This window comes from Lynx rufus, unplaced genomic scaffold, assembly GCF_022079265.1.
Source record: "Lynx rufus isolate CCGP_SWC_20201006 ecotype Redwood Valley unplaced genomic scaffold, mLynRuf1.p SCAF_2, whole genome shotgun sequence".
Taxonomy (NCBI): Eukaryota; Metazoa; Chordata; class Mammalia; order Carnivora; family Felidae; genus Lynx; species Lynx rufus.
In genome coordinates, this window is record NW_025814834.1 from 8,554,466 (window position 1) to 8,577,550 (window position 23,085).

The 23,085-nt window shown below is 34.6% G+C and overlaps 2 protein-coding genes across 2 annotated transcripts in view; one reads left to right on the plus strand and one right to left on the minus strand.

Annotated features, from left to right (window-relative positions):
- PSMD1 (proteasome 26S subunit, non-ATPase 1) overlaps positions 1-23,085 on the minus strand; it is a 94,808-nt gene that overhangs the window by 44,156 nt on the left and 27,567 nt on the right. The window lies entirely within an intron of this gene.
- Positions 2,771-16,897, plus strand: HTR2B (5-hydroxytryptamine receptor 2B). The gene is made up of 3 exons (XM_047083922.1): positions 2,771-3,134; positions 11,747-11,947; positions 16,005-16,897. Exons 1-3 carry the CDS (start codon positions 2,786-2,788, stop codon positions 16,895-16,897), a joined length of 1,443 nt encoding a protein of 480 aa, XP_046939878.1. The 5' UTR covers positions 2,771-2,785.

A 23,085-nucleotide genomic window follows, 5' to 3' on the forward strand; every position in this document is an offset into this window, starting at 1 on the left:
CTCTGCCCCTCCTTTGTTTGTGCGCGCTCTCTCTCTCAAAAATAAATAAACATTGAAAGAATAATAAACAAACAAACATGGTATCTATAAACACAAATCCATGAAGGTATCTATAAACATAAACTTGTTTCAGACAAGTCTTTTCATTGAATATAATGTTCCTATTGTGTGACAGGTACTAAACTGTGATTCAGAATAAAGCAGTGTTTCAGAATATTTCCATATTCCTGCAGAGAATCCTGGAACATTAAAATCCACTTGAATATTATTTCATATGTTTTCATACTCAAAATTCATAGCAAATATTTTTTATAAAATACTGAATTTTGAGTTAAAAAAAACAAATATTGAACAAAATCTCAATTGCTCAGTAGAACTGAAATGAATCGAGTATTTTCCACACAAGCTAAGGAATATAAATTTGAAACACAAAAAGGGCACAAATGCTATGGCTGACCTGGAAGCAATTAAACACTTTAAAAATGAGGATCTATGGGGCACCTGGGTGGCTCAATTGGTAAAGTGTCCGACTTCAACTCAGGTCATTATCTTGTGGTTCATAAGTCGAGCCCCACATTGGGCTCTGTGCTGACAACTCAGAGCCTGGAGCCTGCTTCGGATTCTATGTCTCCCTATCTCTGCCCCTCCCCCACTAGTGCTCTGTCTCTCTCTGTCTTCCAAAAATAAATAAATGTCAAAAAAAAATTAAAATGAGGGATCTATGATGATCTTTTAAAAGGAAATTTTGAGAATGCTAGAAGTTCTAATGCTAATAAACTAGTCTTACAGTTTAGAAAAACTTTGCATAGCTGTTAAAATTTTTATATCAATTTTCTAAAATAAGGCAGAAATATATTTTCATTACATTCTGTATGCTTTCCCCAATATATCTGTGGAGGAAAAAAAAACTGCCAAGAAACGACTCCCCAATCCAGAGGACATCTGTTTAAAAAATGAGCAATGAAAGTTTCTGCTAAAACCTATGTATACAAGTAGAATGCAGACCTTTCTGCACTCTTCTATATAAGGTTGCAACCAGAGAGAATTAATTGTGTTCCACAGCAAACACATAAAAGCTGGATAAGAATCATGTTTTGAAACTAGAACTCTGGAAATTACTGTAAGGCTCACAGGGCAGAATCTTCACAGAATGCAAGCTCCAGAATTTCTAGACTTATTTTTTCTCAAATGGGAAAAACAGCTCAGTATTAATCTGAAACAAAACTATTTTAAACTAGAATGACAGAGGCTTATTTCATTCCCCCAAATATCAAAGAAAGCTCTTACAAACACAACATGAATAGGGTCATGAACTGGTTCAACATACTTAACTGGTAGTTTTATGAATTATAATGAATGCTGCTACTCTCTAAAAATGAATGTATCAAAGAGGAAATAACCTTCTTGGCAGGCTTGCAGCTATACAACACATTTGTTTCACTGCTTTCAAGTGCCAGTGCTGGAGGCTCTGAATAAGTCCACGGGAGAACTTCAGTCACAGCAGCAAACAGGTCTACCGAGCAGATAAGATAACATGCTTGGGAGATTGACAATACGAGGTAAGTATTTAACAAATAATCTAAAAGTTTTTTTTTTCTTTCTTCAAAAAAAACTGCTATCTTTCATTTCTATTCAGTGATTTAAAAGCCTAAATGAAAATTTACTGATATTAAAGGAGAGATATTTAATAGGGGATTTACAGATTTTATGAATAAATGGTTTAACCTTCCTCTTAGCTTACCCTCCTTCCTAAGGAAACTGGACAGGTTAAGGGAGAAAACGATTACTTAAAACCAAAAGAAAGAACTGTTTGAAATTTGGCGTAAAGTGATAAATTTGGAGAATATTTGTTGTTGCAGAAACAGGCTTTCTTTGAAAGATGAAGTTACTAAAAACAATTATTTGGATTCTAGTAATTATTTTTTTCCTTCTCTCAAACTAAAGGACTTATAAAATGTTTCATAAAAATGTTATTTACATCAGTATTAAGATAAACTTGATCAGATAAACCCAACTACAAATAAGGATTCCTAGCTGGTAAATAATTTACTTGGACCTTACATGGGCTTGAAGTATTTCTAGGTGAGTGTGTACCAAAAAGTTCTATTCAGAACTATTTAGTGCTTTGATGTTTCTATTCTTATGTACATATTCTAGAGTAAAGGTAAAACGACATTCAAGGATTGGAAACAGCTAGCCTTTTTTTATGACTACTGAAAAAATTAATGTATCTCCTGTTTCATAACCTGAGGCATATCAGGAATATGACTATGGAACTAAGTTGCATTGCCACAAGTGCACAAGAGACTTGTTCAGATGGGAAGGGCTACTAAGCTCAAGTGTTTAACTATTTTTTTTAAATAAAGAAATAAAATAATGCAATTCACATATTTTATACATCTAGGGAGAAACTCGGAACTCACTGGCATTCAAATTCAAACAGGAGTCTACCACTACAGCAAAAAAAAAAAAAAAAAAAAAAAGAGAGCAAGAGAAACTAATCAACAGTCTTTCTTTCACAGCTATCAGTTTCTTTCACTAAGCCTTACGAAAGTGGAGCCTCTGCTGAAGACTAAACACTTGGGCCTTACCTACAGAAATGGACAGATGATGTATGCTCTCATTTTAGACAACCTGAAAATATTTTTTAAAGGAAGGAGTCAACTTTGGCTTTTGAGTGTTTCTGTGGCCTGGGTACAATGCCTTTAAAAAGCAGATGACCAGCTTAGCTACTGACCATGCTGACCATTGTCCGGAATTGGATCAAATCACACAAAAACAGCAAATGGCCTTCTCTTATAGAATATCAGAACAAAGCAGAATTCCTGAGCACATTTTGCGGAGCTCATTTGATCACTTAATCTTTGCTAACTGGTCTGGATTACAGACAGAATCAATACCAGAAGAAATGAAACAGATTGGTGAGCAACAGGGAAATAAACCGCGCTGGGCTGCTCTTCTGATACTCATGGTGATAATACCCACGATTGGTGGGAACATCCTGGTTATTCTGGCGGTTTCACTGGAGAAAAAGCTGCAATACGCTACCAATTATTTTCTAATGTCCTTAGCAGTGGCTGATTTGCTGGTTGGATTGTTTGTGATGCCGATTGCCCTCTTGACAATAATGTTTGGTAAGTATTTCACTTTGTTCCTGACATCAAACCACAGAACTGTGATATACTGTTAGAAAAATGGATACTCATTTAGTCTTTAAAGGTGAACTTAGACTATTTAAAGATACAGTGAGTAAACAGACTCTTATTCCCATCATTTCCTATGGCTGATAATCAATTTTAAAGAGCAAAAAATAATTTCTTAGAAATTCTACTCCTTCCTAGCCATCATTTAAAAAATCATCCAAGTTAGCAATATTCATAGATTCCGCATTCATCACCTAAAAATTATAGTGAAGAACAGACCTATACTTTAACTTCCCCATTATTAATATATTTTTCCCTTGACAAAGTAATAGCTAGGACACTTCTGTGACAGTTACGTGCTGAGTTACTTATTAATGATAAAATCTTTAGTAACTAAATTCCAATTTGAATCACCAAACCCAAATTTAAAACTGGAATTGTTTTAAAATTCTTGTTATATTTATCATTTGTGTACTTTAGACTTAAACATAATTCTTATACCAGTGTCATGTTAAGAAAACACTATGTTTAGTTGCTAAAGGAAATGGTCTGGCTCACAGTGTTCTAAAAGATGATTCATCTGTTTAATTTTTATGATTTCTGACCATCCAGGTCCTTGATACATGTAAGAAAAATCGGACTTTAAATTGTTATTTAAAACAACATCAAAAATTATTAAACATAAGTTATTACAATAAGTGATCAAAACCTGAGTTATTACAATAAAATGTAGTTCAATATTAAAGTATTAGTTTGTTATAATAAAAAGATAATGATATTATAATGAACTAGTTTTGATTTATGCATATCCTCTCCAGTTAATAGAATGTGGGTAAATTCAAATAATTCTAATAAATTATGAGGGCTTCTAAGAATCAGAATTAAAAGGATATTTAACGTATTCATTGCCTGGCATAAATTGATATTCCATCCATTAACTGCATAAGAAAAATGATTATTTGCAGCAGATAGGGCTTCTTGAAATTATGTTTATATAGTGAGTATAAAAATACTTCAGGTTAGAAAAGTAAAATTTAACTAGAATACATATTAGAAGGAGAAGAAAAACTCCAATTTAAACTATTATATTTAGGTTAAATGTTACATTTTTAAGTAATTATAGAGATATCTAAAATTAAGTGTTTGATCCCCCAAGTATCAGATGGTGACAGGTTAAAACTTCTCATTCTAAATCAACATTTATCCAGGCTTGAAATTCTGTAGCAGGACACGCAGTAATAAATAAGTTTCCACTGCTTTAATTGACTCTCTAATCATTAATAATGTCTATCTTTCCCCTTCTCTTCTGTAAATCTGTAACCTTCTGAATAATTTAGTGCTACATGTAACCATGGAAAATAATTAATAAATCATACTCGAAAGGAGAACCTAAAGGATCTTAATCCTGAATAAAGTTTAAAAGAAATAAAATGAGGATTATATAGAACCATTTGTGTATATTTGGTAAAGACTGTACAGAGATTTGATTCAAGCTCTTTTCTCTGCACACACAATAGTAACTTAACAGTAAAATCACTCTTTAAATAGGCATACAGCAAATGTTACAATGCTCATCTTATACTACCATAAAATTTAATTGATGTTATATTGAACAAATGAGATAGAATGAGTTACACAGAACTAAATTTTAACTTTAAAGTCCACGAGTCCAAAAATATGAAAAATCTACTACATACAAAAAAATACTGAGGTAGATATTCAAGTTATCAGCTAAATAGTTAAGGAATCTTAAAAAGCAAAGTTCCATAGTATTAAAGTGACCTGACAAAACACAAAAACAGATGAGAGATAATTCCATGTATTCCATAGGAAAATAGTAGGTATGTGCAACTGACAACTAAGTTTATATTTACATTTTTTGGGCCCAACATATTCTTGCCAATAAATGTTAGCAGAAAACCCAACATATTTTAACATAAAATATATGGAATGTCTTCCTATTTTTGTCCTAATAATATGTTTTAACTACACTTCATTCTTTCAAATGTTGTTAATTTTTAATTACAAAATAAAATCTTTCATAGTCCCAAACACTTTTACTATCAGTAATTAAGCTCTATAGGGGGATTCGATTTTTAAAAAATAAACTAACCTGGAAATTTAACTTCTATTTAAAAAATTATTGCATTAAATTCATTATTGAAAACACTGTTCTTTTTTTTTTTAACGCTGTTCTTTTTCTTTCTTTTTTTTTTATATATATATGAAATTTATTGACTACGCTGTTCTTTTTCTATGAGAAAGTATATGAGAAAATACATGCTCTGCCTTCTAAAAAGCTTCAAAAGGATACATTCATAAATTGGGAACTGCACATACTATAAATTGGGACCTGACTTCAAATACTAAGATTTTTTGATAGGCGTTCACATGTTAACAAAGACTTTCTAAATTAATGCATTTATAAGAATTTCTAATAAATCTAAAAGACAGGAACAGATTTTGTGTATTTTTCTCTCATTACAGGAATAATCTTCCAAACTTCTGAAGTCGGTACAGTGTCCCCAATTCTGTAAACATAAAAAAATTAACTACTACTGAGTGGTATGAGTGATTTTAGTCATCTCAGGGAAATTTAATGAAATTATCGTAAGAAACTTTACATTAACTAATGTTCTACTAAAATTAAGTTTAAAAAAAGGAGAGAAGTTAAACATTTTAAAACTGGTTCTTATGGTACAGAGTATTTTATTCAACCAATGATTTATATACTATTTGATCATAAACTGTCTGAATTTTTTTTTTCAATATTGTCTGAATTTTTTTTTTTATAGAATTTCTATTTTACCAAGATTATGACTGGCCCAACATGGTCTCTCAAATGAATTGTGATACCTATGTCAATGCTCTGGGAGCACTAACTTTGCTTTATAGTTCTAGTTTTTACTGTCCTGCATGTAATTCCAAAAATGCACAATCACAAGTTAGTAGCTTACGACAGAAGGCTTGGAAATGCCTACATTAGAAATACTTGAATAGGATGCAAAGGAAAACAGAACATCATGTGCTAATACCAAAAAGACAGAATGTCACTCACAGTTTAAGAAATTCTCTGGACTTTCCCTTCTCTCCTTAAATAAATGATTAAAAATGTAAAGGAGAAAATAACAGTGTTTGGTCATTCATTGATCATTACTAGTTTATTTATAACTTAAGTTTTAACTCATGCCTCACGATTATAGCTGGAACAGTATCTGTCATACAGCTGGAAGAGGGTGTATAAAATAAAATGGCTGAAAGATAGAGGTTACAGAGGTTTAAAGCAAGACAACCCAGGCTCTGAATCCGGGTTCTCCTGTGTTGGCTTAGGAAACTCACTCACATCAGTTCAATCACCTTGTCTGGAAAACGGATATGCTAAAACTGACATTGCAGATATCTTGTTAAATGGTCAAATAGGGACACATTATAGGCACAAATAATTGGCAAGTGGAGTATGAGAAGAGTTTATATACTTAAATATGTGATTTAGTTTAGGTGTAAGTCTGACCAGAGATGAAACAGATGTACAGCAGTAAAAGAAAAAAACATCAGTTATTCACTTACGCAGTGAAATGTTGCTCTAATTCTTAAATGAGGGAGCAAAGCAATTAAAGCACTTCTTTTTGGAAAAGTGGAAATGTAAAAACCAAGAAAAAAATTTTCCTAAGTATTAAATCACTTGAAACATTTAAAACACTATCATATTAGACATCTAATCCCAGAATATTTTATATGCTCTAATGTAATAGGAAAATGACAACAAAAACAAAACAGAAGCTTCATAATAAAGACTGAAGCACTGATCTATGTCTCTCTTTTCTGGAAGATAAAGATACAAACATAAGAATTTCTGAGGTTTAAAAAAATGGCTATTTTGAGAACTATGCCTTTTCGGATTATTAGGCCTTGTCCTGCTCTAACACTGTTTACCTCGGTAATCTCTAAAGGCACAGCCCTCTTGGGATAGCTTTAAAAAGAGTCTTTTAGGGGCATCTGGGTGGCTCACTCAGTTAAGCGTCAGACTCTTGATTTTGGCTCAGGTCAGTATCTCATGGATTGTGAGTTCAAGCCCCATGTCTGGTTCTGTGCTGACAGTGTGGAACCTGCTTAGGATTCTCTTTCTCTTCCTCTTTGCCCCTCCCCAATTCATTCTCTCTCTCTCTCAAAATAAATAAAAAAGCATTAAAAAAAAAGTCTTTTAAAATACTCAAAAGGCACATATCTTATATCCCAGACTTACATATTAATTTTAATTACTTTCTAAACTAATAATTCAGCTTTCCAAACTAAAAACTTGCCCAAAGATTAAGCAAGGTTCAGATAAAATGAGTCTATCTCATCAAGAAATGGAGTTTCTGGTTAAAAAATTTAGGTTTCTATACCAGTTAAAAAGAAAGCAAAATAAACAAACAAATAAATACACATAAATAGCCAAGCATGGCAATGAACATAAGTTATTTATGTTTGCTATTTATAGTTAGACACACACATATAGACAGTTAAAAAGGCATACTTTCATGACAAATTTAAACAGTTAAACATGTTCCCATGCTTTTTAAAGAGTACAGATTTAAATTCAATTGGATACATGCACTCATTTTTTTTTCCCCCCTTTGGAAACAAAATTTTTTTCTTTGAGAGAGAGAGAGAGCACGTGGAAACAAGGGAGAAGGGCAGAGGGAGAGTGAGAGAGAGAAAGCGAGAGAGACAGAGAGAGAATGAATGAATGAATCCCAAGCAGACTCCATGCTCAGCATGGAGCCCAATGCAGGGGGCTCAATCCCACAAACCTGGGATCATGACCTGAGCCAAAATCAAGAGTTTTGGCTGCTCAACCTACTGCATCACCAGGTGCCCCTGGATACATGTACTCTTGCTACAGCAGTCAGGAAGACAAACATACTGATTTTATAGCAATGATATGACTTACATTTCTAAGTAGCAGTGTTTTAATGGCTACGCTACTTGGCTAGTTTTTGTCAGATAATAATAGTAATAAGAACTAACATTTGAGTGCTTTCTCTATGCCAGACATTTTCTAAACACTTTACATGTAGTACAGCATTTAATCTTCAAAGCAAACCTATAAAATGGGCATCATCACCATATCCCTACTTTACAAGAGAGGACATAGGAATAAATAAATGGAAGAGACATAATTTGAATCTGGGAGAATGACTCCAGAATTCATACTCTTAACCTCTTCTACATTGCTTTCTCAAATGAAATGAGAAATCATACCAACCTAAACAGTCATATTTGGCAAACAGCCAACACTTATATCTTAAATAACTATCTAACAAGACAGCCATTGGGGTACCTAGGTGGCTAAGTCAGTTAAGCATCTGACTCTTGATTTCGGCTCAGGTCATGATTTTGAGGTTTGTGAGATTGCGCCCTGTGACAGGTTCTGCACTCACAGTGCACAGCCCACTTGGGATTCTCACTCTCAAAATAAATACAAATAAAAGCTTAAAAAAAAAAGACAGCCACAGAATTTTCTCTAGGGACAGCCAAAACCCAATATTTTTTAATTTTTTATTTATTAAAAAAAGTTTTTTAAACATTCATTCATTTTTGAGAGACAGAGTGTGAGTGGGGGAGGGGAGAGGGGGGGAGAGAGAGAGAGAGAGAGAGACAGACAGACAGACAGACAGACACAGAATCCAAAGCAGGCTCCAGGCTCTGAGCTGTCAGCACAGAGCCCAATGCGGGGCTCGAACTCCCGGACTGCAAGATCATGCCCTGAACTTAAGTCCGACACTTAACCGACTGAGCCACCCAGGTGCCCCTAGTTACTCTAGTAAGAAACTTTTCTGACCTTGAGCCTATCAAATTAATGCTAACTGAAAAGACAATTTGAGAATGATAACTTGAGAATGTCTAAAACTGCTTTTAATTTGTATAAATTCTTGCATTACCTGAACCTACTTAAGCAATTAGACAAGCATATAAAAGATTTCTGTTAATTAAATGCAGTCATGTTACTTTTATATTCATTTCATAAAAAGTCTACTGACTAGTATTTCATGAAATTTGCAATTATAAAGGTTAATCATAGAGATCCATCTCTCTTAATCCTAAACCTATTACAGTCTCTTTTTCTATCACGCCTCAGTACTTAGCAATACTTTTTCTATTACGCCTCAGTACTTCTACTGTTAGCAGTAAGTACTGACTGAAATAATAAAATTCTAGTGATCTGCATTAATTTTAATACCCACTTTGTGTTCCAAAATTGGAGTTTATAAAATAAATTCATTCTATTGGAAAGTGAGCTTAACAAGGCTTCACAGGCTTAATTAAAGGAGCACTAAAGAGCTTTAGCTCACAACTAGGAATATGTAGGTCAAATAGTCTATTTTCCAAAGATCTGTCCTTTTTACATGAGAGTTCTATTGTGGCTTCCTATCACAGCTACTAGATTTATGACTAGAATTTTCCAGATCTTAATTTAAAGACAAAGAACCCATAATTAGAAAAGCTATATAGGCACATTTAAAACTATAATCAGTATCTCTTGTTGTAGCTCTAGACTTGAGTATTTTTCTACTACTCAGTCCTAAATGTAGAACTTTACTACAGAATGTAGCCTCATTTCAAGTCATTTCCACTGCAAAACTCTCTTAATCATATGTCATTATTTTCACTCACTTAGACTCTTAGTTTACTTAAGCTCAGGTCCATTGCTGTCTTTCACTGTCCAAAGTCCTTTTCTACTTAACAGAAAATCTAAATACTATAGATTCTTTAAAAATAGTATTAGATTCTTTTAAAGACAGATTTCTCTACCATACTTGATTAATTTTGAGAGGTCTTCCATAAATTTTTTCATATGAGGCATTCTGAGCACCTAACCTATATCAGCAAACAAATGTAGGTGCATCTTTTAAGACCCAAGACACAATCTTTCTCAGAGCCTTCTCAAACATTAATTTGCATACTTTTGAAAATAACATATTCAAGTCTATTTCAAAACTCTTTTCCTACACTATAGTCTTTTTTGTTGTTGTTCTGGGATACTAACCTCTCTCCACCCTCAGGATTCCTGAATTTAAACAGATCACAACTGACGAGTTTCTTCTTGGTGCTCTGAAATCCTAAAATGGTTATCTTGGTCCTCCTTCAATTATCCTAATCATTTTATACCTGTCAAAGTCAGATCATTGTGGAAAAACCAACAAAAGTAATTTATGTTGTCTGTGCGCATACAACAGTTAAACTGTAAAAAGATTTAGATATTCTCATATATATATGACGTTTGTTTCAAATAGAAGTAATTTGCTTTTTATAGCAAGTTCTAAAATCTGTGAGTGTGTGTTTTAGTAAAGTGGATTCTAACTGAAATATTCTAGGGTAAACCCTAAAATAAATTTTGGGTGTTTTAGAACTGTAAATATATATATACTGGGTGTGTGTATAATATATTATGTGTCAAACCCACATATGTATGGATACTTGTCTAAGTAAATTTATTGGAAAGCTATGTAGAATATAGTTATCATATCCAAACCCTGAAAATTTTCAAAGTATTTCTTAAGTGCTCAAGACTATATGAAATATTGAGTAAATGCTTTTTTATAAGAGTTTGTTACATAAATTAAGTACTATGTCTAATACTTGAGACTTTTTAAACCATAGTCTCCAGTGCCTGGAGTGAATGAAGGAATACGGAAGGATAACAATCTACTTTTCTTCAAAATGATCTGAAGCCATTCCTTTTGCAAACTTTATTAAAGAAGTACTTCTGTCAAAAAGAAAACTCAAATCATTCCACTTAATTATTTCACCAAATGAGAGTTTGGTATAAACAAAGATCATACTGCTAGTTATTGCTAGAACTGAGCCCAAATCCCAGGTCTCACTGAGACTCCCATTCACTTAAAAAAATTTTTTTTTAATTTTTCATTACAGAGAGAGGGAGAGACAGAATTTTAAAAAAAATTTTTTTATGTTTATTACTTTTGAGAGAGAATGTGCATGCACACACACAAGTGGGGAGGGGTGGAGAGAGATGGAGACACAGCATCGAAAGCAGTCTCCAGGCTCTACGCGGTCAGCACAGAGCCTGACACAGGGCTCAAACTCATGAACCATGAGATGATGACTTGAGTCGAAGTCAAACGCTTAACCAACTGAGCCACCCAGGCGCCTGAGACAGAATCTTAAGTGGTCTTCACGCTCATTTCAGAGCGCAACACGGGGCTTGATCCCACAACCCTGAGATCATGACCTAAGCTGAAATCAAAAGTGGAATGCTCAACTGAATGAGCCACCCAGGCGCCCCGACACTGGAAATTTTTAAAAGATCACAAAAGGAATAGACAAAAGAGCAATGGTATGTTAAAAATATTAAACTACAGATTTTGAAAGAGTGTTATAATTATTATATGAAATAGAAAATGTATTTAAAAGGGGTCATTTGCAGAAATATACTTAATATTATTGACTCCATTGTCTTAAACATCTTGTGGAGGATAAACCATAAAATTTCAGATGAATAACATAAAAAGTTTAAAAATCTATTATCACTTTAAAAAGAAATTACAGATTGAAGATTGCCATTTTGCAGGAGAATATGTTTTTGTTTTGTTTTTCAGAGGCTGTGTGGCCCCTCCCACTTGTTCTCTGCCCTGCCTGGTTATTTCTTGATGTTCTTTTTTCTACCGCATCCATCATGCATCTCTGTGCCATTTCAGTGGATCGTTATATAGCCATCAAAAAGCCAATCCAGGCCAATCAATATAACTCACGAGCTACAGCATTCATCAAGATTACAGTGGTATGGTTAATTTCAATAGGTATGTGGGGAATGTCAGGGTGTGTGGGGTGGTGTAAATAAACAGTCTTTGGTTCCATTTGGCTAGGAAATATAGCAGACCTGGTAGGCTGTGAAACCCAACAAAAGACGTCAAGGCAGGCTACTGATATACCAACACAAGCTCCTTATGCCATGTCATCATACAGCTACTAACCCACACTATCAGCAATACGTGTGAAAATGGAGAAAAGTTCATGTGTTCTGAAGGAACCATCTTCACAATGTTTACTGAGATATCTTCCTGCTTTAATTTTGACATGTAGGAAGACTAAGTCTGAAAACAGTTTTCATTTTTGTCAAACCGATCATTAAGGTCTAGGCAGCATGCAAAATCGCAAGTGACAAAAAAAAAAAAAGTATCATCACATTTAAGAAGATAAACAGGAAAAGAGAAAAAAAATCCAAATGTTTTATATGCGGATATTAAAGATCATAAATTCATCTTGGAAGCCAGTATGTGTATAGACTAAAGTCAGTAAATGTCTACATGTTTTGGATATGTGTTTAATCAGAGATTTTAAGAGAGATGCAAGTGATATTCACAAATGATTTACAGAAGGAAATATTTCTTCTAAACTGTTTTATGCCGTTGTGCTCATCTTTAATGCTCAAAGATAGCTACTAAAATAGACTATCTTAGCATCAAGTATAGCATAAAAAACTCAAACCGTTTATAAGTTAACATCAGAAAAACAAATAGATTCACAACAGTTACTATGATCATTACATTAATAGTCTGACAAGTGGATTCATTTCTTCCTAGCAAAAAAAGAATTTAAAGAGGAATAAAATCAAGAGAGATCTGGAATGGTAACAGGAAAAAAAGAAAAAGATGGTCTCTCTCTCTAATCATAATAAGGACGCTTGGTTAAAAAAAAAAAAAAAAGGCAAGAAAGCAAGACAATGAAAATGACCTTTATATTCCTGAAATGATGACACCAGGGCCAAACCTCTTCTGAATAGTTTGGAGGTAAAAGTAAGGAGTGTTACTATTCTGGCTTGGGAAGAAAGTTAGGGTCAAGGAAAAGTCTATTCAGAATGGACAGATATGCAAGTGGTGAGAGGACAGTTTTAGGAACAGATGCTGATTGACAGAACAGAAGAGGCCCCCCAAAAAGAAGTTAGAGAAAGGGCATGGGAGATAATGGGTAACAGTTACCAAAATTTAAAGTGCAAAGAAGTACAACTATAGTAGCTCATGGCAAAAGACCCACATCTTTCTGGTAAGCTCACTGCAATGAGGGAGAGGAAAGGGAAGACAGTGTGACGTATGTGTGTTGGGGTAGGGTGGGGAAATGGGACAAAGGCAGGGAGAAAACAGGAGAAATGATCTTTAAGAAGAATTAAAACATTTGAAACCATGAAATATGATCAAGCCAATAAATAGCCTATTGTTAGAAGTGATACCTCAAGGCTGGATCATATGAATCCATAAACAGATCAAATCTTTGAGTACCTATGACATGCTAGGTACCAAGAATACAAAGAAAGATAAATTAAAAAGAGCCTTTATGTTCAAGGAAGGTAGATAATAAATTAGACTAATACAAAGTGTTAAGTATGCAGAGGGGAAAGAATAAAAAGAAGACTCCAGATTTATAGCTTCAGAAGGGATCTTATAAGTCCACTTTTTCCTTTTACAGATGAGAAAAGAAACCTAGAAGTTTTAAATAGTTGGCTTAAAGACTGCTTTCAGCTTTTCAGCACCAAGGCCAAGATCAATGCTCTGTTCATTTCATCACACTCTGTTTTGTAGAACCAGTGACAACTAAGTAACCTTGTAAAAGAAAAAGCAGAGGATAGTAAAGGTTAGTTTAGGTTTAAATTCTGCAAAGTGCTTTGAAAAGAGTTCAGTTATCCTAGGTAAGACCTGGCATATAAGCTAAGGTATGAAAGAATAAGGGGAAAAGGGTATAAGAAGTACCAGTGAAGGGGTGTCTGGGTGGCTCAGTTGGTTGAGTGTCTGACTTCGGCTCAGGTCACAATCTCACAGTTCAGTTCGTGAGTTTGAGTCCCACACCTGATGACTCTGCTGCTGTCAGTGCAGAGTCCCCTTCTGATCCTGTCTCCCTTTCTCTCTACTCCTCCCCCACTCTCTCTCTCTCCTTCTAAAATAAATAAACATTACAAAAAAAAAACAAGTACCAGTGAAAATGTAACTTACTGACCACCAAGTTGGTTGAGACAGGTATTGTGAGCCTTGATAGAGGGTTAATGGAGTGTGAAAACAGAAGGAAGAATGGACTAGAGGTCAAGATAATAGGAAAGAGAAGTTCCACAGTAATGAAGAGTAGCAGGACAAGAAAGGGAAATAGCAAACAAAGTTCATAGCTTTAGATATGGGACAGTTTTAAGAGGGCTTATGGATGGCTTCAGGAGTCCAAAATACTACTACTACTACTACTACTACTACTACTACTACTAAGAGCTGATACACCTGAAAGTAATATAACAATGTATGTTTAACTACATTGGAATTAAAATTTTAAAAATAATTTTAAGAATTAGAGTTGAGTTCAAGAGACATAAAATGACGGTGTTAGAAGGGTCATCAGTGAGGTGAAATCATGGAAGGTAACGGCAACGGACCAGCAGACAGGCAATAGCAAAGCACTGAATCCATTGAGGAAGACAGACAAATGTTCTGAGGGCTGGGTAGATGACCCGGATGGGGAACAGAGTGGTGTAAGTAGATTAAATAGACTTCAAAAGGGAAGGGTTTAGGGGGGAAAGAACAGTGGAATGATTACCTAGAAATAACAGGGTACATACAGCAGGGGTTAGCCGACTTTTCCTACAAAGGGTAAGATAGTAAACATTTTGGGCTTGCAGGCTCTATATGGTTTCTGTCACTACTACTGAGCTCTGCAGTACAGTAAAAGCAGCCATAGATTTGAGGAAAATATTTACGGCAAAGGTTCTTCAGTAACGATAAAAAGGCTGTGTACATGACGAAGTACTTTCAGATTCATAAAACACAAGCGTTCTACAGGTTTCCAAAGATCAGTTAACTCAGACTTCTTTTAAGGATCTGCTGTTTCAAAGGGAAAGGATGAGGATAACACCTGTGTACTTTCTTCCTAATTAGCTACTTCACTAGGCAAGATCATATTTATTACCTACTTCATGGCACTTACAGTATTAGAAGATTAGCATAAGATACATTTCTTTCATATCTATGAGAGGAACTCTCAACTTGAAAATAAATTTTATGATCCACATCCTCTCAAATTTTTAAGTAGCGTTTTTTAAAAAAACAATGAAACCTTTAGTTTTCCCTAAATCAAAGGAAAAGATGAAGACATTCATGAATTTCAAAAAATGAAAATGTCTGTTCAATGAAACTGTGTAGCTCAAAGATAATAGGTCTCTATCCAGAATTAAGATATTCTATGAACGTACTGTGAAGTCTCTTTAAGTCAACTACATCGAATATAAAGATAAAAGCAAATTCTCTTCTGAATTCATTTTCCTTAACCTGGGATAGATCAATAAACAGATATAAATGGACACATTCTTTGCCATTTCATGGACATACTGCAGATTTAGGAAGCTTTTTTTTTTTTTTTAGTTTATTTATTTTGAAAGAGAGAGATAGACAGTGTATGCACACATGTGAGAGTGGGGAAGGGGCAGAGAGAGGGTGAGAAAGAAAAACTCAAACAACCTCTGCATTGCCAGCACTGAGCCCAATGCAGGGCTCGATCCCACAAACTGTGAGATCATGACCTGAGCCAAAACCAAGAATCAGATGGTTAACCGACTGAGCCACCCAGGCACCCCAGGGAAGTTTTAATTATAAACTCGAAATCAGTAATCAATGTCTGTTTAAAAACAGCAGGTTTGCTTACTGAGGTTCTATTGGTTAAATCTTCCAAGGATTAAGTGCTTTGACAAATTCTGCATTGTGTGTATCAGGAATTACAATACACTAACCACTAACCACATTAAGTCACTAAGATGAAGTCTAAAAGGACATAATCTAAGAGTTGAAAGTCATAAAATTAACTAGATTTATCTCGTTTCTTCTTCCTTAGGCATTGCCATTCCAGTCCCTATTAAAGGCATAGAAACTGATGTGGATAACCCAAGCAACATCACCTGTGTGCTAACAAAGGACCGTTTTGGCAACTTCATGCTCTTTGGCTCACTGGCTTCCTTCTTTACACCTCTGGCAATCATGATTGTCACCTACTTTCTCACTATCCACGCTTTACAGAAGAAAGCTTACTTGGTCAAAAACAAGCCACCTCAACGCCTAACATGGCTGACAGTGTCTACAGTTTTCCAAAGGGATGAAACACCTTGCTCATCACCTGAAAAGGTGGCAATGCTGGATGGTACTCACAAGGACAAAACTCTGCCCAACTCAAAGAATGATCTACTCATGCGAAGAATGTCGACAGTTGGAAAAAAGTCAGTGCAGACCATTTCCAATGAACAGAGAGCCTCCAAGGTTCTAGGGATTGTTTTTTTTCTCTTTTTGCTTATGTGGTGCCCCTTTTTTATTACAAATATAACTTTCGTTTTATGTGATTCCTGCAACCAGACTACTCTCCAAATGCTCCTGGAGATATTTGTGTGGATAGGCTATGTTTCCTCAGGGGTGAATCCTTTGGTCTACACCCTCTTCAACAAGACATTTCGGAATGCATTTGGCCGATACATCACCTGCAATTACCAGGCCACAAAATCAGTAAAAACTGTCAGAAAATGCTCCAGCAATATCTACTTTCGAAACCCCATGGCAGAGAACTCTAAGTTTTTCATGAAACATGGAATGCAAAAAGGGATTAATCCTGCCATGTACCAAAGCCCAATGAGGCTCTGCAGTTCAACTATTCAGTCTTCATCAATCATTCTACTAGATACACTTCTCCTCACAGAAAATGAAGGTGACAAAACTGAAGAGCAAGTCAGTTACGTATAGAAGGAATGTCAGTTTTCATCTAATATAACGAGTATGGTGATGAAGCAGATATAAATGTGCCAAGAATCATATAAAGAGGAACTTTATGCCATGTATCAAATCATCTCTTTATCGAGATTATGTAATTTTCTTTATTGGACAAAACTACTCCATGAAAAAAAATCATTTTGTACAGCTGCAAACGAAAATGACCTAGCACTCTGGCTAAATGTTACGGCATTCAAATGAAATAAAATTAAATAAATAATTTTAAGCTTAAAAATAAATAATGTCACTGTAAGAATTTGTTTAGTTCCTAATTGTATGCAAAGCTGTGCTAAGAGTGTCATTTTATTAAATGAGAAAACACATTAACCCCCTCAAAGCCTTAAAAATATAAGGCATAACAGAACAACAGTGATAGGAAGAGAAGACTAAAACTGAATGCATAAAATGATCACATGTGGTGGTAAGCTAAGACTGTCATTTACAGTCTGGCTTACTTAGATGTAGTCATGATTTTGCTTTGATCAGGAAAGTTGTCTTGATGGAAGGGATAGGGACGATAGTGGTTGGATATCACACAAAATAACAGCATCTTAGAACTGGAGCTCTTTGTTAAATGACTGATACCAGGAATCTACTCAGCAGAGGTGGGGCTAACTTAGAGAAGGAGGAGGAAATAAATGAAGTCAGTCCTGGGTACCTGAAGCTCAGTTTGTTCCTTAAAGAACATGTACAAACTGGAGCTGTGGGATCTCAATCCAGGAATCTAACCTTTAATGGCCACATAAAACTGTGATCATGGTTGCCCAAGCTCACCCAAAGAGTCTGTTGAACTTCTGGTGCAACATTTTTTATTCACCCTTTCCTCATTTCATTTTGCATTGCAAGATCTGGGAATAAATCCAAACCATGTCACTTACTAGCTAACTGACTGAATTTATGAGAGGTACTTAAATTTCTCAGTTTTCTCATCTACATTTCATACGGTTCTTATGAGAATTAGTACATGTGCACAGTCTGTACATGCTAGCCAATTCTATTTACATTTGATATTTTATTGTTACACTATTCCCATAAATGGTAAAGAAACTTAGGCTGAGGGGGTCTGCAGTAAAGCCAGTCCATATCTTAGCTTTTCCTTTTCGTGTTGACCCATTCTTATGTCTCAACCTATTTATTACTACTGTATCGCTGTCCCTTTCCAGGTGATTAAGTTTAAGAAAATTACTTCAAGAAATGCGTTGGCTGTGGAGCTCAGCATAAGTGAACCAGATACATATTCTCCACATGGTAGGATCCTTTCCTAGAACACAGTTAGAACATAGACCTTATGGGCTCTATGTCATCTGCCAGAAAGAAAAGATTACAAATTTAATCCCTAAATCTCAAAGCTTTAGGCACTTTTCCCTACCAGTCTAAGATTCTTCAGCAGCATTAAGGGTGGCCCATTTCAGATAGGCAAAATAATCTACATTCCTAAAAATAAATAAATAAATAAATTGTTATCCATTTTGGTTCTAGTCTCTAATATGATGGGTTTGACATACATTAAGATTTATATTCTTGCAAAGTCACATAAGATTAAGTTTTCTGGTGTCACTTTAAAAGTATCACAAACTGAATCTTATCTATGTAAAGGCATATAAAATTGTTTCCGGAAAATCTAGAGATGGCACTCACACTGCCAAAGCTCTACCCCTAGACGAACTAGATTAGATGGACTACCTTCTCACATGCTCTATACTGCCTCCAAATTCATGTATGTACTTAAACAATCACACACTTACAAAATTAACTATATGACTAGTTAGCTTCAATTCCTGGGGAAAAAAATCTTTGTTTTATAGTTAGCTGAGAGATCTTTCTCTAGTTAATCATTCTAGTACTTCCAGAAGATTGCAGAAAACGAAATACAACTCCAATATAAACTATTTCTGAAAAAGTACAACATAGCACAAACTTTTACCATTTTGATACAAAACTGACACTTCCATTTCAAAATACTTTTAAAAAATCTGTAATTTGAAAGCAAATTTCAGATGTTAACCACATTTATGGCAATAAAAAGACTATGAAAAAGAGTAGACTGTATGTCTTTAAAAATAATTTTGGAAGAAAACTTTCATTAAATTTCATACTTATTAATTACTGGGGGGGGGGAAGGTATAGAAAAGGTTTAAAAAGACAGAAATAAAATAAGGAAGTTATAGCATCAAGAACCTAAACACAAAGACAATGAGGCAGAAACAGAACAGAATACAGACAATATGTATCAAAGTGATAAAAAAATGTGAATGGAGATATTGTAAAGATGATTCATGCACTTGGTGGTAACTAGCTGATTGCTGGGGTTCCTTCAAATTCTAAGACTCTATAATGATGCAACATTTTTATATTCAAGGAAACATATCTTATGGTCTAAAGAAATATCTGCACCAAGACTCTCCCTCATATCTTATAAGATCCATCCGTATCTGAAAGCAAATTAATGTATACATTGGAAAATATGCAGTTATTGTTATAACGTAAAGTTATAGCAAAGATGTCCAGGGGCCTCTAGGATTGTCTAATTTTAAGAAGAATCTGTATTAGATCATTATAGCAACTTAATTTTAACAAGTATATAAAGACCAATGCTTCTTTTAACTTTTCTTCACTTTGCTTTCCAATGTCAAGTTAAAATAATTCAGATTATGCTCAGTTCCAACTGAGTTTCAGTCAATGCCAAGTATTGTATCATAAAAAGACTTGTTATAATAAAATCTGCTTACTCGATAGATAACAATGGGCCTAATAATCACCTATTTATTAAACAAAAATGTACTAGGTTCATTTCAACTTGGCAAGAATGTTTTCAACTCAATTCTCAATATTTATATACATTATAAACAAATAACTCACAAATATCAGGAGAAAGAAACAGTGAAAATATTATAACTGTCTGGACTACTTGAGGGTAAAAGAGATAACATACATAAGAATTTTTAGTTTCCCACGAAGACAATTTCACCTTAGTGGTTGAAGTACAAATACATGTTTACCCACATATTTTCAGTATTCATGTCCAGTAAGTACATTTGAAAAGATTAAAAAAGTAAGAAGAAATAAATTCTTTTTTTTTTTTTTAATTTTTTTTTTTTTTCAACGTTTATTTATTTCTGGGACAGAGAGAGACAGATCATGAATGGGGGAGGGGCAGAGAGAGAGGGAGACACAGAATCGGAAACAGGCTCCAGGCTCTGAGCCATCAGCCCAGAGCCCGACGCGGGGCTCGAACTCACGGACCGCGAGATCGTGACCTGGCTGAAGTCGGACGCTTAACCGACTGCGCCACCCAGGCGCCCCAAGAAGAAATAAATTCTTAAAATATGGTTCAAGAAGGTGAAATGTCTGCAGTTATTTTAAAAGTAAATCTAAAAGGGAAGAAATGATAAAATGGAGCAATTTCTAAGAAAATAAATGATGATACACCAGAAAACATTAACTATTCTTAAGAGAAAGGACAGAAACTTTCCAAATATTAAAGGTAACGAGGAAATTTGGGAATAAAAATGTTCCATGAGAGTTGCTCAGGAAAATAGTACTCTGATAGAAAGGCATGATGTAGAAAGCCCTGGTCTCTAACAAGACCTGTTTTGAATTTCAGTTCTACCATTTAGCTCTATGACAATGGGAAATTTTATTAACTATTTTAGAATTGAATTTTCTTCTCTTTTAAAAAAATATTTCTAAGTTTCTTTCATCTGTAAAGATTCTCCCTCCAGGGAAATGACACTAATCTAAAATTTAGAGAATTTGGTTTCAACTGCAATTTCTTAGACAAGTTGATTACATTTAATTTTCTTCATCTATAAAGTAACTTTTAGACAAAATCATCTCTAAAGACTTTTCCAGTTTCTTCTACTTATAAAGAATCCTATCATGAAAATAAAACTCAGAATGATCCCTAAGAAATAACAAACACATAGAACCACTCATTAGCTGGATCTATCGTAAGTAACTGAGATCTTAGCAAAGCCTAAAAGCAGCTCATGGGAGACATCTGCTGCTGAAACTGGGAGTTTAGCATGAGTGTGAACTACAGGAAATGCAAAGGCAGAAATGAATTTTGTTAGAGAGCAAAGTGCTGTCAGGTTAAAAAGGGAAGAGAAACAGTCTTCATAAAGCTCAACTTCCTATGTGGCAGAATATACATACTAGACCACTGATATAGAGAATATGAAATGGAAAATCACCAGTAAAAATTAACAGCTGACAACAAAGAAACAAAACAGAGACCATCATGAGTAGGATGGTTTACACAAACCAACAGTTATTAAAGGTACTCCTAGAAAAATATACTTTCCAAATCAAAATTACCTAGTTCTCTGATAGGAATTAGAACAAAAACAAAAACAAAACAAAAGAACCTCTCTGGATGGCAATAATTACCCATGCCCAACCCTACATTGCGTCTAAATTCTAAAGCAAAACCAGTGAAAGTTTAGGGTCATAACTTGGCCAAAGATGACAGGCAGAAAAGAGAACTATTCAACCTCTGTTTTGCTTCCTTTTTTTTTTTCCCCCTCAGGATAATGAGTTTTAGACCAGCGAGATAAAAAGTAATGGAAAGAGTGATCAAAATGTAGACTGGGTGAAAAGACTAGCTGCCTTAAATGAGTTCAACTCTCTAAGCTAAATGAATCACCTCCCTGAAACAGAACTTTGTGGTTGTAATTATGGAACCACTGCTGACAAATCTGAGAAAAAAAGAAAATGGCAAAGGTACAAAAAGACTGTAAGTGGCTAAATATTCTGATGCTCAAAAAAAGATAAGAGAAATAGGAATCAAGAAATAAAGCGTGTAGTCTACTGCAGATCTTTTTTAAAAATGTAGAATAGCTTAACGCACATAGGCTCTGTCATCTTAGAAAAACAATCAATGAATATCTGACACTTGTATGGATTTACTAAAAGCAGTAATAACCAACTAATCACATATTCTACTTTGGAGGTGTTAGACAGTAGATCTGTGTAAATACTATGTCTTTGGATTTCAAGAAAGCTCTCTACTGTCTTTGTGAACAAGTTGAGCAAATAAGGGTTTGAGGACAACACAATGAAGGAGGTTAGTGTGAACAACCTTATTTAACAAAACTGGTGTAAGGAGAAACCTATTAGCATGTCGTATGGGTCTGTACTTTGCTGTTTTACTCAACATTTTTATCCACAATAAGAACAAAATTATTTACAGCCTTTCTGGATAACTTCCCGATAAATGGAATAAGCTCCTACCAAGATGTTATGAAGAAGATCCTATAACCAGTTCACGGTGGATGTTCAATATTTGTAAACTTACATTATGACCTTTGCAACAAAGGTTCACTCCCGGGGACTTGGGGTAGAAAATCTATCCCAGATTTAAACGGACATGAATGAGACTCATCTGACTCATCTAACATATATCCTGGGAACTTTACTGTGTAATTTCATCAAAAATAAGTTGTTATAAGCAGTGTACAAACAGAGCTAAATGAAGCTCTTTTAATCTGCCTTTGTTAGATTTTAATATAAAGTATCTTAGCTAAAAGAAACAATGGTATGAGATTGGAGATAATAAGCAGACAGGAAGAAGAACTACTGCAAGAAGTACTATTGCAACTACCACTATCACAGTTACCACCATCACACGCTTAAATAACACGTAGTAGTGCCAGACACTGTTCTAAGCGCTTTAGATATTAACTCAGTTATTCATCTAAAGACACATTTCTTAAATAGGCACTATTATTGTACCCGAAATCAGAGATTCAAAAAGGCTAAGTAACAAGCCCAAAGTCACTCAGCTTGTAAGTGGCAGAGCCAGGATTCAATCCTGGCAGACTGGTTTCAGAGTATGTCCTCTTCATCACAACTGTACTAAGCCAAGGCATCTCCAAATCTCAAGTCCAAAACAGTTTTCTTAACTCCGCAAATTTTTCAGCCTTCTTTAAACAAAGTCCATTACCTTTTATTCTCATTAAAGAGCTTCAAGAACTCTACAAATCTGTGTAAGAGACAGCATCCAATTTGAATTACCAATGTCCATGGAAAGAGGAGTACTAAATATGTTATCTGGATTTAAAAAACTAAACAAATACACTGAATGTTATGAAAAAACAAATAATAAAGTCATTTTACTATTTCTCAAATAGGTTCTTGGAATCTCAAGACACACTTGCTTC

Bases quoted from the DNA above. Each gene is read 5' to 3' on its own strand.
- HTR2B (XM_047083922.1), top strand. From the start codon at position 2,786: ATGGCCTTCTCTTATAGAATATCAGAACAAAGCAGAATTCCTGAGCAC. The intron at 3,135-11,746 runs GTAAGTATTTCA...TTTGTTTTTCAG, and splicing joins CCTCTTGACAATAATGTTTG to AGGCTGTGTGGCCCCTCCCA. The intron at 11,948-16,004 runs GTATGTGGGGAA...CTTCTTCCTTAG, and splicing joins GGTATGGTTAATTTCAATAG to GCATTGCCATTCCAGTCCCT.